At 36.4% G+C, this 18,145-nt stretch overlaps 1 protein-coding gene across 3 annotated transcripts in view; it reads left to right on the forward strand.

The window, feature by feature from the left end:
- The window catches only part of hdm (meiosis specific with OB domains hold'em), a 77,432-nt gene that overhangs the window by 30,032 nt on the left and 29,255 nt on the right, over window positions 1–18,145 (forward strand). For all 3 annotated transcript variants that reach the window (XM_076469466.1, XM_076469467.1, XM_076469465.1), the window contains exons 6-9: window positions 6,747–6,847; window positions 9,813–9,865; window positions 10,312–10,407; window positions 17,011–17,106. In XM_076469466.1, the coding sequence (XP_076325581.1) occupies window positions 6,747–6,847; window positions 9,813–9,865; window positions 10,312–10,407; window positions 17,011–17,106 (346 nt within the window). The remainder of the gene's footprint in view (window positions 1–6,746; window positions 6,848–9,812; window positions 9,866–10,311; window positions 10,408–17,010; window positions 17,107–18,145) is intronic.

The following is an 18,145-nucleotide window of genomic DNA, read 5'->3' on the forward strand; positions in this document are numbered from 1 at the left end:
ACATCATTTAGGTATTCTATTTGTTTAGAATTTAAAAACTTAATTTTTAGCTTTATAAAGAAAAAAATAATGTGCAATGGGTGCATGCTACAACAAAGAGATTACTAGGTGAACTGGTTTCTTTTTTAAGCCTAACATTTATAATCCATTATTATTGATAAAAGTATTATTATAGTAATGACTTAAAATAATGTTACCTCCAATTCTGCATATATTATGCTTATATTTAAATGTGGCACTGAAACTATATGCATAGCTGTATTTGCTTAGACAATATTTCAGATGAATTTCTATTTAGATTAAGCTTAATGAAAGGATCACTGATATAATTTCAACAGTTGTAGATAATCTTAAATATGTTATCTGTCAGAAATAATAGCAAAAAGTTTTGTTGTACAAGTATATTGATGGTAATATGCTCCCAAGTTGTGCTTAGAAGGGATAGGAAAATTCCAGAAACTGATTTCAAATTTCTGGATGACATAATTGACTTTGGGATATTACGCTTATCTCTTTGTGAACCCCAAGAAGACAATTAATTGTCATCTAGTTATTGATATGCAACCTCTCAACCAGTTTCTAGTTTTCCTGTGGTTCTGAATGGAGGGTTTTTTTCTCACCAGTAGTTCTTTTCATCCAGTCTGCAGATGACCAATCTTGAAGTATTGACACTTTTTTTACACAATCTAATCTCTCCATCCTCCAGACAATTTCTTTTTGATCCATTGTAATTTAATCTTCCAATCCCATGATCTTCTTTTTGGCAATGTGTCTGCTTCTTGCATCTTTGAGTCCTGAGGGGATTCATGTTCCATTATTACATGAATGATTGGCTTCTCCTCACTCCTTCTCAAAGCACTTCCCTCATACCTATATTCTTCTGCAGGATGCTACTTGGCTGGGCTAGCTAGTCAAACATTTCAAGATTTTTCTCAGTCTAGCTTAACCTTCACCACTTTGCCTGCAAACTATGGAACATCATGTCACTAGCACTTACACTTCTCTTTTACATGTTATTTGTGAAATGTTTTCACTTTCGTGGATCCTGACTACCCTAGACTCACTAATTCTTTTACTCCATGCACACATGTGCCTTCTCCAGTAGACATTGTTGGACCAGTGGAACTTTTCTTAGGATTTTCTTTTGTTGGCTCTGCTGTGCTAATACTAAAATTGGCATCCTCTTGTTGCCCTTCCACCAGACTTCCATTATTTTTCAGATGCATCTCTGTCTGGTTGAGATGCGTCTCTGGATAACAGTATATGACTGCATGAGTGTGCTCTGGAAGAGCATTCACTACACATTAATCTACTCAAACTTACTGCGGTTTTTCAGGCATGCTACCATTTCCTTTCTCTTCTCATCAATCGAGTACAATCCACTCTGGCAATGCCACTGTTATTCCTTATATCAACCACCATGGGATTACCCATTCTAGGATTCTTTACATCTGTTCCTTGGACCTATTATTTTGGACTCATTTTCATTGAGTACATTTCATTCATAGCTAAGCATCTGCTGGTAGATCTAAACCTAGTGGTGGATCACTTCTCTTTCCTAGATGACATTCCACTCAGGAAATGGTTTCTTCACCCACAGGTTATTTATTGGGTTTGCTCAGAGTTAGACACAGTCTGCATTGATGTGTTTGGCACTCTTCTGAACACCAGACTTCTACTATTTCAGCTCTCAGTTACTCATTCTTTGACCCTGGTAGTTAATATACTCAGCCAGAACTGTTCTCATCTATTTCTTTATGTCTCTCCTTTTCATGATCTCCTTTATGTTCTCACCTTGATCTGCTATACTTACTGTTGTTAATTAAGATGATACATTTGCTGTAGTTATTTGTAATACAGTTACCCCTTGATGTGGATTCCTGTATGTGGTGAGAGGACCTCCCAGGGAAGGTTCTGTTCTTTCAGTTTACCTCTTCTGGGATCTAAACATCCACCTACATGTTTGCATTGCATGGTGACCTGTGAAGGGGAGGAGAGTATACTGGTGGTTGAGGGATCCAACCCTAACACACCACTTTGGCCATGAATTCTTGTAGACAGGCAGCCTTCGGATGGCCCCCCTTTAGCCAATCGGCTGGTTCACTGGGCTAGGGTCAACCATGTACCAGTGTTGGATGTTTTCAACAGGTGTTGTGGACATTGTATCTGATGCTAGTATTTGGGTATAGTGCTCACAAAACCCTGGTGTTGCTGCAGTGTTCGTGTTTGGCATTGTAGTGCACTCCCTCTTAGGGCTCCATGGTGGGTGGGGCCAGTAGGCAGTGAAATATTTCTTTTTATATTATGGATCCTTGAAATAAAAACTTAAAAACTGTCCATCAGTAAATGACCATGTCTTGAAGATTCTGAGCAGCAATCTTCAACATCTGTAACACCTGTTGTACCTCATTTTCTTATACTGTATTCTCTTTCAGATAAACCTTTAGGGCAGATGTTTCTCATTCAGAAGGGAGTAGAGGAACTTGCTGGCCCTCCAAAGTCAGTAAAGAAGCTTCAGTCTGGTGACATATTGGTGGAAACATCCACATCTACACATAGTGAACTCCTCTTGAATTCAAAGATGATTGGGGATATACCTATTGAGGTTACACCTCATGCTACTTTGAATTCATCATGAGGAGTTGTTGTTGAGAGGGATTTGAAGAACATCCCTGAGTTGGAGATTCTTGCTGGTTTCTCCACCCAAGGAGTTTCTGCAGTGAGGCGTATCTCCACTCGCAAAGATGGAATTATGGTGCTGATCAATGTCCTCATTCTGACATTTACATCACCACGTCCACCTACCATCATCAAGGCAGGCTATCTTAATTGCAGGGTATGGCCATACATTTCAAACCCTCTCAGATGTTTCCAGTGTCAGTGGTTTGGTCACTCAAAGATGACATGTCATGGTTCCTCAACGTGTGCTCATTGCAGTGGCAAGGACCACGATGTCTGTGAGTGTGAAACAGACCCTCATTGCATCAATTGCAATGACTCTCACCCAACCTACTGTCATTCTTGCCCTAAATGGATGGAAGAAAAAGAGGTGCAGCATTTGAAAACAATTGATAACATTACTTATCCTGAGGCTCAAAAGTTGGTGTCCACCACTTCATCTTGGACGTATGCTGCTGCACTTCATTTCACTACTATAGTGGGAGTGGAGATGGATCTCTGTGTACCTCCAAAAAATCATTCTCAAACCAAATGAAAAATCTTTTGACCTCCATGGTTATAAAAGGTTAATGAATCCACTTCAACACCCACCTCTGTATCTTACATACATTCCAGCAAATCCCAAGATCCACTTCCTTTGGTTCTGGGTACAGGCACTACCTCAGATACATCTTCTTCTCCCACCCCAAGATGCAAAACGATCATTTGTTTGTGTCCTCAGTCGCTGGAATCCTCTTCCAACAACAAAGACCTGCCCAATCAGGGCAGAATCCATGGATGCCAATAGACCTCCCTCAAATAAAGACAGTAAAGAAAAAAGACATGATCGTAAACAGAAGGGTTCTCCACCCAATTTGCCTACACATTAATAAAAGTGGCCACCATGATACAATGGAACTCTTGAGGTTTACATTCTAATCTGGATTACATCAGAACACTGATTCCTTCCTACTATCCTGTATGTCTCTCCTAACAAGGAACATTTTGGAAACCTGCCGATACAGTCACCTTTCAACGGTTTTCATTATACAGAAATGACAGGCTGTGTGATGGGCCAGTGCATGGAGGGATGACACTGTTGGTTGATAAGCATGCGCCCACCCTATCTTTACCACTCGACATACCCTTGGAGGCCGTAGCCATCCAAGTTTTTTTGGGTCGTACCATCACTGTTTGTTCTCTCTACCTATTGCCTGGAGAGACCTATGATCAATCAGACCTTGATGCTCTCATTGAACAAATGGACATCATCCCCTCTGGGGAAGTGCTGATATTGATAGGAGTGGTCACTCTGTAGAGCATATGCTCTCTGATTACAGCCTTTCTCTTTTCAATACTGGTTCTTCTACTTATTTCCATACACCTAGTTAGTCCTTTACTGCTATTGATCTCTCAGTTTGTTCCCCTTCACTATCCTCCCATTTTTCTTGGAGAGTTACAATAATCCACGAGGCAGTGATCATTTACCTATAATTTTGAGAGAGACTGGCCATGGTCGATGCCACCCGACCCACTTCCCAAGCAAACTGGCCCTCTCTCAATGCTCCTGCAGAACTTGATCCTGCCATCGTCTGTAAGCCATCAATAGACCACTGTGTGGCAGCAGTAACTGAATGTATTATGCAAGCAGCTGTTCAATGTATTCCTAAAACCTTGACATTTTCCACGAAATTCACTTCCGTGGTGGAATCCTGCCTGCCACATGGCACAGAAGGCTCAAAAATGGGCCTGGGATACTTTTCATAGGTATCCCACACTCTCACATTGCATTGCTTTCCAACATGCTCGGTGACTAAGATGTCAAAGCTAGAAGGAATCTTGGATTAACTTCACAACCAGCATATCTTCTACCACCAGTTTCAAAGTCATATAGGACAAGATTTGAAAGATCAGTGGGTAATATGAATCTGTACCCTCTTGATCTTGCTCTCTCATGGCCAGGAAGTAGTTAATACCCGGAGAATTGCTGATACTCTAGGTGAAAGTTTTTGCCATGTATCTAGCACTTCTGCTTCTTCCTCTACTTTCATAGCCATCAATACTCAGGCTTTCGAACTGATTGTCTCTATGACTATAATTGTCCCTTTACTCTGGTGGAACTCAAACTAGCCCTTCATCAGTCTGGTAGTACATTGGTTGGACCTGATGATGTACACTATGAAATGCTGTGCCATCTATCTCCTGCTTCTCTTGCTAATCTTCTGATTTTTTTAAACTGTATCTGGCAGGAGAATATTTTTCCTGATGCCTGGTCCCAGGGTATTGTTTTACCTTTCTCTAAGCCTGGGAAGGATCCCAAGATTCCTTCAAACTACGTCCAATTCCTTTGACGAGCTGTCTCTGTAAGACCTTAGAGAGGATGGTTATTGCTCCTCTTGTTTGGTTCCTCAAATCAAACAACCTCCTCTTGCCCACCCAGTGTGGGTTCCAATGACAGTGCTCCACCATGGATCACCTGATTTGACTTGAAACGTCAACGAGAGAAGCCTTTCTCAAACAACAACGTCTTGTGTCAATATTCTTTGATATTGAGAAGGCTTATGATACAACATGGAGGTATGGCATTCTGCAAGACCTCCATATATGTGGGTTACATGACCATTTGCCCATTTTTATTAAAATTTTTTTAATGGACAGGAGGTTCCAAGTTCATGTGGGTTTGACACTTTCCTGTTCTTTTCTACAGGAACTTGGAGTCCCTCAGGGCTATGTTTCAGTATAAAATTTAATGCCATCACTGAACAACTCCCTTTTACTATTGCAAACTGGTTTTATGTTGACAACTTTCACATCTCATGCCAGTCGTCGAACATGAGGTATATTGAGTGGCAGCTGGAGACTGCCCTCAATTTTTTACTGAAATGGACCACAACAAACAGCTATATCTTTTTTCTCTCTAAAAACATTTGCATGCACTTTTGCTACCAACAGAATATTCACCCTGATCCAGAACTCTGTTTTAGTAAAGTTGTGCTGCCAGTGGTCTCTGAGACAAAGCTCTTGGGGCTTATCTTTGACCGTAAGCTGACCTATATACCACACATCAAGCAGCTATGGGTCAAATGTACAAGAGCACTGAACATCCTCCATGTCCTCTCTTCCACCAGTTGGGGAGCAGGTTGATGTTCTATGCTGAAGATATATCATGCTTTTATTCAATTGAAATTCAACAGTGTATCACTGGTCTATGGCTCTGCGAGGTCCTAGGCCTTAAAGATGCTGGAGCCTATTCATCATCAAGGACTTTGGATCTGCACTGTGGCTTTCCCCACTTCTCCAGCTCAGAGCTTAAATATAGAGTCTCATGAACCTTCTTTGTACCTCTGCTGTTTGCAACTGTCTTTACTGTATGCTTCAAAACTTTGTTTCTTACCAGAGCATCCCACCTGGTGTTGTGTTTTCCTTCCTCGGTGAGCCATATTTTCAGAACTGGCATCTGCCATTGCTCCTTTTGGCCTTCATATCCAGGTATTGTTAGATGAATTGGGTCTGTCCTCGGATAACATTGCTGTATCCTTTGTTTTTTTCTTTTAAATTTGCTGTAGACTATCTTAAAACTTATTAAACCTTTTCTATAATTAGTTATTTAGCTGCTGAAAAGGACCAGCTTTTTGAAGATGTGGTAAATTACAGAGTTTCTTAACATTTCTGTGTTGAATTTATTATGTAATGAAAATATTATGCTAAATTTCTGATTTCTTTGATGTGGTTGAAACTATGTGAAACATACTAAACTTTCACATTAAACTTTTTTAATGATGAATTTTTCAGTATTTTCTGGCATGAGGAGGAATTCTTGTAGAAATTTTTAATGACCAGCATGAATCTATTAAATCAACAGTACCTCATAATCTTACCTTAAGAGAAGGATTAATGTCTGTTACATATATTGTTTAAAGAATTAACCATTTTATAAATATACATAGGAAATTTCATGAAGCATATTAATATTTTTTACTTTAGAAAAACTGTTTATATTAAATATTGTTTTAACATTTTGTTTGCAAAGTTTGATACAGTCACTTGTGTTGTACAAGTTAAGTATTTTTGCAAATTTGTGATTATAGGTAACATCAATACAGCCTATTTGCAGCAAAGATGGACGAAATTTACAAAAAATAGACTGTCACGTGTTTGATCAGACTTACCCTTTTATGGTTATTTCGATGTAAGTATAAACAAACTCAGGTAAAAAAATCATCATTCATTATTGATATGGTATTCAGTGTTCACTATTATCAAGAGTTTAAATATAATTCATTCTTAAACATATATAAGTAATATTGCAAAGATGAAAAAATAACTATGGATCTTTGCTTTTGGTTTTCACAGAGATTCAGTGCAATTTCAGTTTTTAAGAATTTTTGTTTAATTTAAACATTAAAAAGCATTGAGTATGTTATATTAAAATTATCAAGCCACATGACAATCACAGCTGATATAAATATTCAGTGGAATGTAATGTATCAGAAGTGTATTTTGGCATTATTGGACATTTTGTAGGCAGTATAATTCCACTGAAAATTTATCACTTTTGAGAATGGTTTATAATAAACGTTTTCAACCAAAATTTTCTTGTACTTAAATCATAAACATTTTTGTATACTGGGGACTTAGAATTTTCAAGAAAGGATATCCCTTTTACTTAATGGCAGTGAAAAACAAAGGAATATGAATCAATTTTTGGCACATGGATTTTTTCCAGAAAGAGACCTGCAACAAGTCATACCCCAGCCATGGTAAGCAAAATGCACTGTGAGAAACCATAAATACAAAGGTAAGTGACATAAGTCATTCAGATATCCCATACACATTTGGAAAAGTGACATAAGTCACATGTACATAAGCTGCTTCCATGACATAACCAGATGAAAGCCCAACTATAGAAAACTGTATAAATATACTTAGCTGTGAAAAATGGCAGTATTAGCTAACACTAAGAATCATACGTCTACTCTGATAACTGTAACAAGCTTTATGCCATTTTCTACCAATCATGTTGTGAAACTTTTTAGATGTGATTCATAATTATATCTGAATATTGTGCCAGAAGAGTTGTATCTATACAACTAACGTAATCTCTGCTTATTATCAGACCAGTTGGCTATGTATGAAAATGACACCATCAGACTGTGGCTTAATGAAGATAAGGCTTCTGTTCATATTACTCTTTTAATCATCATATACATCAAGCAGCTTATACAGTTATAATATCCCATATGAAAACATACAGGTTCCACCACCAGATGCAGCAGCTATGGATTTTAGTTATCTGACTGTTGAAATAGGTGCTGAGAAACTGTTGCCTTTATGTAGTAGATGGATTGTAAAAGACCTGCAGGTAGGAATAGTGTGCCTTGGACTTGACAGCCTTTCAACAGTTTTCGCAATAAAAAACTATATTCCATACCTACTTGTCAAGATGCATGGTCATCAGTTGGAGCATGACTAAACATGGTGCTGTTTAATGGTAACAACACAGTGAGGTTCGAAAATTATTTTAATATAACATACTCAACCTTTGTATTAAAATGTGAGATACATGTTAATAATGATTTTTCTCTGGTCAACAGTAATTTATTTTTTCTTCTTACTGATCTGATTCCAGTTTTATTTTGTGAAGTTAAACACCCAAAAATTCATAGGTCTTTGGAAAACAAATAAGAAAATAAAGAACTCAAATAATATTTTTTCTGATATGTAACATTATTTCCACTCACATAAACAGCTATTCTCCTCAGTGCTACTCTCTATATGTAAAAGAAATTTGTATGTATACTACAAGCCTTTTACCTCCCCTCACTTGGAATTAATTGATTCCAATGACTCTCTCATGCAAATCATCAGGCAACAACCCTCCACCAATAAGAGTGCAACGTACTCTCATTACACATGTGATTACCTCTATTTAATTCTATAAACTATCACTTTCCATTTAGCAGTAATCATGTTCTGACATTTAATTTGTGTTCTCTTCAAGTGTTTTATTTTTTATTCTTTCACCATGTGATTAGGTACCATGTAACTAACTGCCTTGACCTTTTGACTTGTTTTGGTTCCACATGTTAATTGTGGGATGGTCTGCATTTTACTAGACCAATGCATTTGGGGGATTTTACGAACAACATTCATCAAATGTCTGGCTTCAGTTAGCTCATTTCAGATGGAGATAGTCTTTAACATAATTTTCTTCTTCCATAGTCAGCTCGGCTGGTTGGGTTTTTCAGTTGGATATATTTTTCCTGTTCATTCCTGTGTGAATTTTTAAAGGTTTCCTTCATCAGAAATATACATTATCTTCCTCAAATGCATTTGAAATTTGTTTTAAGTTATCTGAGCCTTTAATATGGGTTTTCTCTCTTCATCTTCTTCTTTCCCTTTTCATTTATTTGCATTGATAGTTTAGCATATTTCACATGACTTTGGGTTTAGCACTTCCTCTTCAGCTTCATGATTGTTTCTATTCTCTAATGTTTATCTTCAAATGTTGGGGGGTATGGTTCTTTCAGTAGGAGGTTTCAGAATTATGATCCCAAGTTAAAGCTTGGAGGAGGGATGCATAAAATAGGAGAAATTTAATTAAAAACTTCTTACATACTAAATATTAATATTTTTTTCTCTTTCAGTTATAAAGAGAGGATTATGTCTTTCTAACAGATTATATTATGTTAAGATATATTAAAATTCAAGCATACCCATTTGGATGCAACTCATATTTATTACTACATGCAAAATTTTTCAGTGTTTTTGTATTGCCCCTGAAAATTACTATCTTTAAAACTTTAGGTGAATGTCCTGGGGAGACTAGTTCTAACTATCAACTTTAATATGCAAAATACTTTTCTATAGTTAATATGTTCTAAAGATTATATTTCATATTCATCTAATTTTTGAAATTAATTTTAAAATTTATTCAGTTTAAGAGTGTTTCAGAATTGTGGTTTTAATTGTTTCTTGCAGTTAAAACTTTCCATATCTGTTCCTTTCCACATAATAGAAGAATAATGCTCAATATAAAATCACTGTATTTATAAATAGAGGATTTTTTTTTGCTAGACATTGTTGTCTTCAACTTCAAATTTTGAAATTCGTTACTTTGGAATGAGCTAAATGTATTGTTATTTTGTTTCTAGATGGAATGTTGAACAAATTTTTAAAGCAGAGAAGTGGATGCCACAGAAAACAAGTATGTTAACAAGATAATCTCTAGAAAGTTATTTGTAAGATTACACTATCAAACGTTGACTGTAGCAACAGTGTTCACTCATCAGATCATTTTGATACAATAGTTACAAATGGCAACCACAAAATTGTGGTTGAAATTATTTTACTTGCATTTGCTATTTTAATGCTAAAATCCCATATACATTGATCTGAAATATCAAAGATATGTTTATGATGAAGACTTACTAAGTGGTAGGCAAAATTTTTACAGAAGATTATAAACTCAAAAAATATTACAAAATGTTTATTGTATGAAAAAAATGACTGGCATTCTTTTTAGGAAGTATGGCATGATTTTATATCATTTAGGTAATAACTATATTTTATTTTTTAATTTATTAAAAACTGCCTATTCCATTTAATCATTGAATTTTCTCTTGTGCATTAGTTTAATTTTTTTTGTTCAAGTATTGTTCATCAGTGATGTGAAGGTATGTTACAATGATCATTTAAGAAGAGTGGTAGCGACAGCTGACAACCAGACCATTTTTACAGAGAATCCAGGTATGTTCTTTATCAATTTCTACATTGTATATGCTTTCAAAGAACAAACATACACACCCGTGATGATGAGAAACCCAGTTGAAGTAAAAATGTATTCTCAAGAAGGCTGGTATGGGTATTAGCACTTTAATTAAAATACAGAACAATATTTCATCATTGTTAGACCATCTTCAGAAGATGACCTAAGAAGGTCTAAACATTGTTCTGTACTTTATTTCAATTAAACTGTTAATGCCCATACCAGCAGTCTTGAGAATACAAACATATACACTATATATGTTTAATCTTAGAGAAGGACAACCACCTGTAGATAGCTACTACCTTTTGTGTTGTTAACTTTTGACTAGATAAGTCATGAGCACCAAATTTGCATTGATAAAAGAAAATGAAAAACAATATTAAAATTTGTTCTACAATTTATATGTGCAGAACCCATATGGTAATCGTCCCTTTACACTGGTGGAACTCAAGCTGACTCTTCATCGGTCTGGCAGTATATCAGTGGGTTCCAACAATAGTGCTTCACCATGGACTAGATGATTCAACTTGAAATATGAATCAGGGAAACCTTTCTCATGCAATAACATCTTGTTTCTGTATATTTTTACCTTGAAAATGCTTATGATACTACATGGAAATATGTCATCCTGTGAGGTCTTTACTCATATGGGCTGTCTGTCCTGACCATTATTGACCCACATCAAAAATCTTTTGCCCTCTGAGGTTAAGAGTTGTTAAGTCAACACCTATTTTTATTGTCACCATTCCTTCCAGTGGCTCTCCAGATCCACTTTCTTTGGCTCCAGCTTCTGGCGATTCCTCTGGTGCCATATCCTTCTTCAGCTCTGAAATGTAGAACAATTATTCTCTCATGCTTTCAGTCACTTTAATTTTCATCTACCGACAGAAACCTGCTCATTTGACCCAGGGCAGAATTCATGGAGATTGAAAGACCTTCTAATAAAGAGAAATGATGTGGTCAAAAACAGACAAAATGGTCACTTTAATACAGTGGAACTATTGAGGTTTGCATTCTAATTTGGGTGACATCAAAACACTAATTGATTCTTACCATTCTTTGTGTCTTTTCTGACAAGAAACATTTCTGAAATCTTCTGATACAGTTTTCTTTGTACAAAAATGACAAGTTGTGTGATGAATGAATGCAAGGAGGTGTGGCACTGCTGATCAATCAGCATGTGTGCCCCTGTTTTTGCCACTCGATACCCCCTTGGAGGCCATAGCCATCTGTGTTTTCTTGAGTCATTCCATTACTGTCTATTCTCACTACTTGACTCCTGAAGAGACCTATGGTCAGTCAGATCTTGATGCTCTTGTTGAACAGTCGCTGTCTCCCTTTTTATTCCTGGGGGACTTTAATGGACATAATAGCCTCTCAGTTGGTGCTGATATTGATTGTAGGGGTAGTTCTTTAGAGCATACACTCCTGAATCATAACCTTTTTCTCTTCATTATTGGTACTTATACCTATTTTCATGCATCTATTCAGACTTTTACTGCTGTTGATCTCTGTATCTGCTCTCCTTCACTTTTCTCTCATTTTTTTGAGGGGTTGATAGTGACTCACGGGACAGTGATAATTTTCCTATCATATTGAGGGAGATTGGTTGTGGTTGATGCCATTCGACCCACATGCCATGATGGAAGCTGGACCAGGCCATCTGGCCCTCTTTTGCTGCCATCTCTGAACTTGATCCTGCCATCACCTGTAAGCCATCAATAAATGACTGTGTGGCAGCAATAACTGACTGTATTGTCCAAGCAGCTGCTCAGTCTCTTCCTAAAACCTCGACACATTTTCCATGGTATCATCGTCCGCAGTGCAATCCTACCTGCTACATGGCACAGAAGGCTCAAACACAGGCCTAGGATACCTTTTGTAAGTATTTCATACTTTCGAACTGCATTGCTATCCATCAGGCCCATGCACATGCTCAGTCGGTAAGATGTCAAAGCCAGATGGAATCTTGAATTAAGTTCATAACTAGCATCTCTTCTACTACCAATTCCAAAGTTATATGGGACAAGATTCTGAAGGTCAGTGGGTAGTATACTTCCAGTCTCTTTCGATCTTGCTCTCTGATAGCCAGGTAGTTGCTGATCCCCAGAGCATTGCCGATACTTTTAGCAAAAGCCTTTCTCATGCATATAGCACTTATGCCTCATTCCCCACCTTCTTAGCCATCAAGATTCAGACAGAGTAATCACCTCTTTCCATTCCAGCTGATGGTCTCTATAAGTATAATCACCCCTTTACACTGGTAGAACTCAAGCTTGCTCTTCATTGGTCTGGCAGTACATCAGTGAGTTCCAACGATAGCACTCCACCATGGACCACCTGATTCAACTTGAAACATTAATCAGGGAAACCTCTCTCAAGTGACAACGGTTTGTTTCTGTATATTTTTACCTTGAAAATTCTTATGATACTATGTGGAGGTATGTCATCCTTCAAGACCTCCACTCATATGGGTTGCATGGCTAGTTGCCCATTTTTTTTAAACATTTTTAATGGACCAATGATTTCAAGTTTATATTGGTTTGACACTTTTCCTTTCTTTCCCACAGGAACTTTATGTCCCTCAGAGCTGTGTCTTGAGTGTCACACTTTTCATTATAATGATTAATGCCATCAGTGGACAACACCCCCTACAGTTGCAAATGATCTCTATGTCTATGACTTCCACATCTTGTGTCAGTTGTCAAGCATGAGGTTTATTGAGTGGCAGCTACAGACTGCCTTCAATCGTTACTGAAGTTGACTACAGCAAACAGTCTTACCTTTTCTCTCTTCAAAACTGTTTGCATGCACTTTTCCTGCCAACAGGGTATTCACCCTGATCCTGAGTTGTGCTTCCTATGGTCCCTGAGGTAAAATTCTTGGGGCTTATCTTTAACTGGAAATTGACATTTACACCACACAAGTCAAGTGTACAAGGGCACTGAACGTCTTCCATGTCCTCTCTTCCACCTCTTGGGGAGCAGATCAGTGCTTTTGCTAAAGATCTATCATACCCTCATTTGATCAAAACTGGACTGTGGATCTCTTGTCTATTGTTTTGCCAGAACCTTGGCCTTGATGTTGGACCCTATTCACCATCAGGGGCTTTGGTTCTGCATAGGGGCTTTCTGCACTTCTCCAGTATACTTCAAATTTTTGATCCTTTTTTAATCAAAATGGTGTAACTAACATGCCTTGATTGAATAAATTGGTATGGTCTGCTTTCTGAATTAGGGTTTCATGATCACCCATTGCACTGTCTCAGGTAATGATGTTCCGCTAAGCTCTCTAATGCATTTTCATTCCCCTTTTTCTTCTAATGGAGTATGGGGAGAGTCCTTACCACTTTTCAGTTTTAAGCAAATGGGATAGTTGATTGTGGAGGCACCCTCCTGAATGGGTTTCACACAAAGATGGCTAAAATCATTCATTGGAATGTAGAGCATTGGTGTTCTGCAAGTGTAAATGGTATAATATCCTCCACTTTGTGATAATCAATACATCAGAGTGAAATGTTAAAATGTAGGTCATCTGTTTGATTGGAAACCCTTGTTCTACCCTCTTGTGGATGCATGTACCCCATGAGCAGGTTTTGGATTTAGAATTGTGGTATGTGGTATTCTTCTGGTTCTGTTTTTGGCTATCACTCTCATTCTCTTTTTATGGGGATGTTATTGCCATTTGAATGGTCTTGGCTTGTTTAACAGTTTGATGAATTGGTTGCATATGATAAATATGCTTTTGATGCCAAATGTAAAATTCCTGGATCAAACTTAATCTGTTTGTCATACCCAGGAATTGGAGTGGTTTTTTGATTCCCCAGTTCTTATGTTGGAGGTGAAAACAGTATGATTCTAATCCTACCATCATTCAGGATGTAGGTTTTTGATGTAGTTGACTTACTAAGTATGATCAGCCTCATCCTATTCATTTTACACCCAGGGGTGCTTCCTTGTTTACTTACTTTTCTCATTGTGGGATTGAGTTACAATATTTTTCTCTAGTTAGGATCACTCTTCTACCTATTCTGTCCTATTCAGATGTGCTTATTTTATTTTCTGTCTTGATATCTTACACACATTCTACATATGGGTGAAGTGTATACCTCCTCAGGTGGTTAGGGCACTCGACCTGTAATCTGCAGGTCATGGGTTCAAATCTCCATCACACTAAACATGCTTGCCCTTTCAGCCATGAGGGAATTATAATGTGACAGTCAGTCCCAATATTCATTGGTAAAAAAATTGCCCAAGAGTTGGCAGTGGGTGGTGATGACTAACTGGCTTCCTTCTAGTCTTATACTGCTAAATTAGGGATAGCTAGTGCAGATAGCTATTATGTAGCATTGCAAGAAATTCAAAAGGACACAAGCAAACAATACCTGGTCAAACGTGGTGTAGTTTCCCTCTTCAGATCTGATTCTCTCATCTACAGGGGTATCCTTCAGATAATTTTGGGAGTACATCTGTTCTTTCCTTGTACCAATCCCTCCTAATAAATGTGGGATTCTAGCTAATCTTGTGAGTGGAGAGAAGTACCATATTGGAAGTTATAATTTTCCTATACTGAAAAAGTATTGCCAACTGGTATTTTCCTCTTTCCATGCTCCCTACCTTTCTTTCCCATAATTTTCCAGTTATTTCATCTTCTGCCAAAATTTGTAGAGATAGTTTAGTAGAAGTGCATGGGAGTTACATACATCTTGTGAATATACTATTTTCTATTTATTGAGAATTGATGCATAATGATTTACACGAGAGACGTGTGTATATATATAATATATATGTTGGAGAAACTGGATCTATACTTGCTCATTATGTAATACTACCCTTTTTAAAAAAAACTACATTGAGTAGGGGATAAAAAAAATTAAGTCTGTCTGCCTCTTATGTCTGGTCTTACTATTGAGATGAAGTTTCCACAACACTATTTTGACGTTCTGTATACATTACTCTCCAAACCGTACTGCTATTTCTTAAAATAAAACAGCACCTGGTATAGTTCCCTGCCATATCTGGCCATGTTCTGATGCCATTATTTGCAATAAACCATTGCACAGTTTCCCTGTGTAGAACCTCTCTGGTGTTATGTCCTACACAGATTCTTTCCTCACTTGCTTTCCTAATACCAAGCTACAGAGGTAGTCAGTGTGGTATGTTTACAGTTTGGGTGGCATAGTTCCACTAGTATAAAATTGAAGAGTACATCCCCTATTCCCTAACACACTAGCCCATTCCTGGTGGTCATGGCCAGCTGGATGAGTTTTTAGTCTTGCTTTCTCTTTGGGAAACAGGTCTGAGATGAGATGATGAGATGATTCATTGCTTCACCTGCTTATTTTAATAGGTATTACACCTGAGTATTTCTCAGATACTGTATGTCTTGATTTATTGCCCTAGTTACACAATGCATAGATAGCTTTCCAACCCTTTGAAATATACAGGTTGGTTGAGGAGCCTTTACAATCTACTCATCTTTGGTACACTTTAGCATTATATAGGAGATTACTTTGAGCACCTTTTTGCATTATCACCTGTATTGGGCAGAATATTCCCTGCTTAAGATGGACACAGTCACTAACTGGATAATGTTCCCCTAGTTTTTGCATTTAATGCGTAATATGCTTCTTGAGTTTTTCTTTCTGTCACTATATATTGAAAAAGATTATTTTTCTTTCCTTATATACACTGGTTCTTGCCTCTTCTTAGTGTGGAATTCTATATTTTGTTCTGTGGAGCAATGAGTAGTATTTCTGTAGTTAACATTTTCTTTTACATGAAAATGTATTTCAGAATGATACGATACCCACTTCTCTCTAGAACCACCAACCATTTCTCCTTGGTTTTGGTATTCCTCCTTTGCCTTATTCTGAATGTGGTTTTGGTATACGTAAGTGTGCTAAAGAGGAATACTACACATTGAGGATGCATCACTCTCCTGTTGGTGAAAAGGTACAAGTCTAATTCTGATATTATTGTGAACTGGCATAATACAAGTATTTACTTATTGGTGGGTAAGGGCTCATGCAAAGACTTGGGACATGCATGAAACAGTTTTTCAGTTGGGAAAAATACTTAGTATCTGTATTTTCAGATATGGATAATTTTAAATTTGTTTAGGAACATACCCTTCTTTTCATTTTTTATTTTACATTGTAATATTTTTTGCAATATAACTTCATTTTATTTTCATGACATAAGCTATCCTACAGTGATTGCTTGAGGATGGAACAGTTTTGTTTTATAAGAATAAAATATTATTTGTATTTTATTATGAGACACTTGACAAAATCAAATTAACAGAAATATGTTAAATCTGTCAAGAAGCATATTATGATTCACAAACTTGCATTTGTAGAATTTAATGATGTTGCCAATACTTGTTTTTTCAGTAATTGTCTTCCACTTTTTTTTTACATTTTTTTTCCTTCAATGTTGTTGTTGAGGTCTTCTGAACTAAAATATAAACTTTTTTCTTCTTGTTTCATGTTAAAAATAACTATTTCTTCTTCAGTAAAAGCTGTTTTATAATTTTAAAATATTGATAACTAATTAATTACAAAACCAATAAAAACGTTTCAGATGTGTATGAGGCTCATACACTCTATCAATATGCTCAAACTGTTGATTTACCTCCTGATGATACGGAATTATCTAGAGTGCATAATGCAGAAAGCTGTAAGTGACTTTCATGTGAACTACTGTTCAGTTTTACAGAATAATTATGATTGTTTATAATTTTTTAGTTAAAAAAAGATTCTTTGCTATTGAAATAGTTATAATTTAGTTATTGACTAGTACACTAATGAGGTATTTAAAAGTTTTTAATAATTATTATATTCAAACTGTAAAAATCTGTTTGTTCCTCTCTATTAAAAACTTTCTTAATATTAGGTAATATATTGTTTTTTATTTTCTGGAGATTGAATAGATTGCAGAATTTCAGCAGAAATTATTAAGGAGTTTATAGGCTAGAGGTAGGAAGCCAACATCTTAGATGGCTTTGATTCTACTTAATTTTTGTAGCTTGGAATTATATTACCAGTTTTTGTTTTGTTTCACCAGATTACTTTGTTATTATTGTAAATTTATGACCTCATGTTGGTACAATACATTCATCTTTGGTTTTCCATAACATTTTCTACATTTTAAGAAATCAATGATAAAGGAAGTTTAAAGGTCAATATCAAATTTAGTTTTTGTTTTTTAATACCAGTTCTATGTGTAGAATGTTTGAAATGGGTTTCTAATTTGTGAAATCAAAAGCCAACACATTGTGTGAAGCACAATCAACATGCTAATGCTATGGGAATCTTTAAACGTGTCCATTCAGAAAAACTTTAAAATATAGGTACTGTAACATCAAATCTGGAAGAAGTTTGGTATGAAATATAGCTTAAACAATTGGATGGCTTTGCACATAAAATCCATAAACATTCAATGACAAGTCAAGAAATGATCATTCTCTTGTAACACTGCACGTGGAGCTAGACATAAATTAGCATAAATATGTATATTTTATTGTATTAAAGTACTATGCTATCTACATCTAAAATTATATTACTAATTTGAACAATTCTGTATAAAAACATTAGTTATTTCAGTTATCGACTGTCATATACATGTGTCAATGCACTACTGAAATAACATGTTAGCATGCTCCATTCTTTTGGGGTGCTTTTCCATAAATAACTCACATACAGTTTCAGTGTTGATA

Source organism: Tachypleus tridentatus, chromosome 12 (assembly GCF_004210375.1).
Source record: "Tachypleus tridentatus isolate NWPU-2018 chromosome 12, ASM421037v1, whole genome shotgun sequence".
NCBI classification, from domain to species: domain Eukaryota; kingdom Metazoa; phylum Arthropoda; class Merostomata; order Xiphosura; family Limulidae; genus Tachypleus; species Tachypleus tridentatus.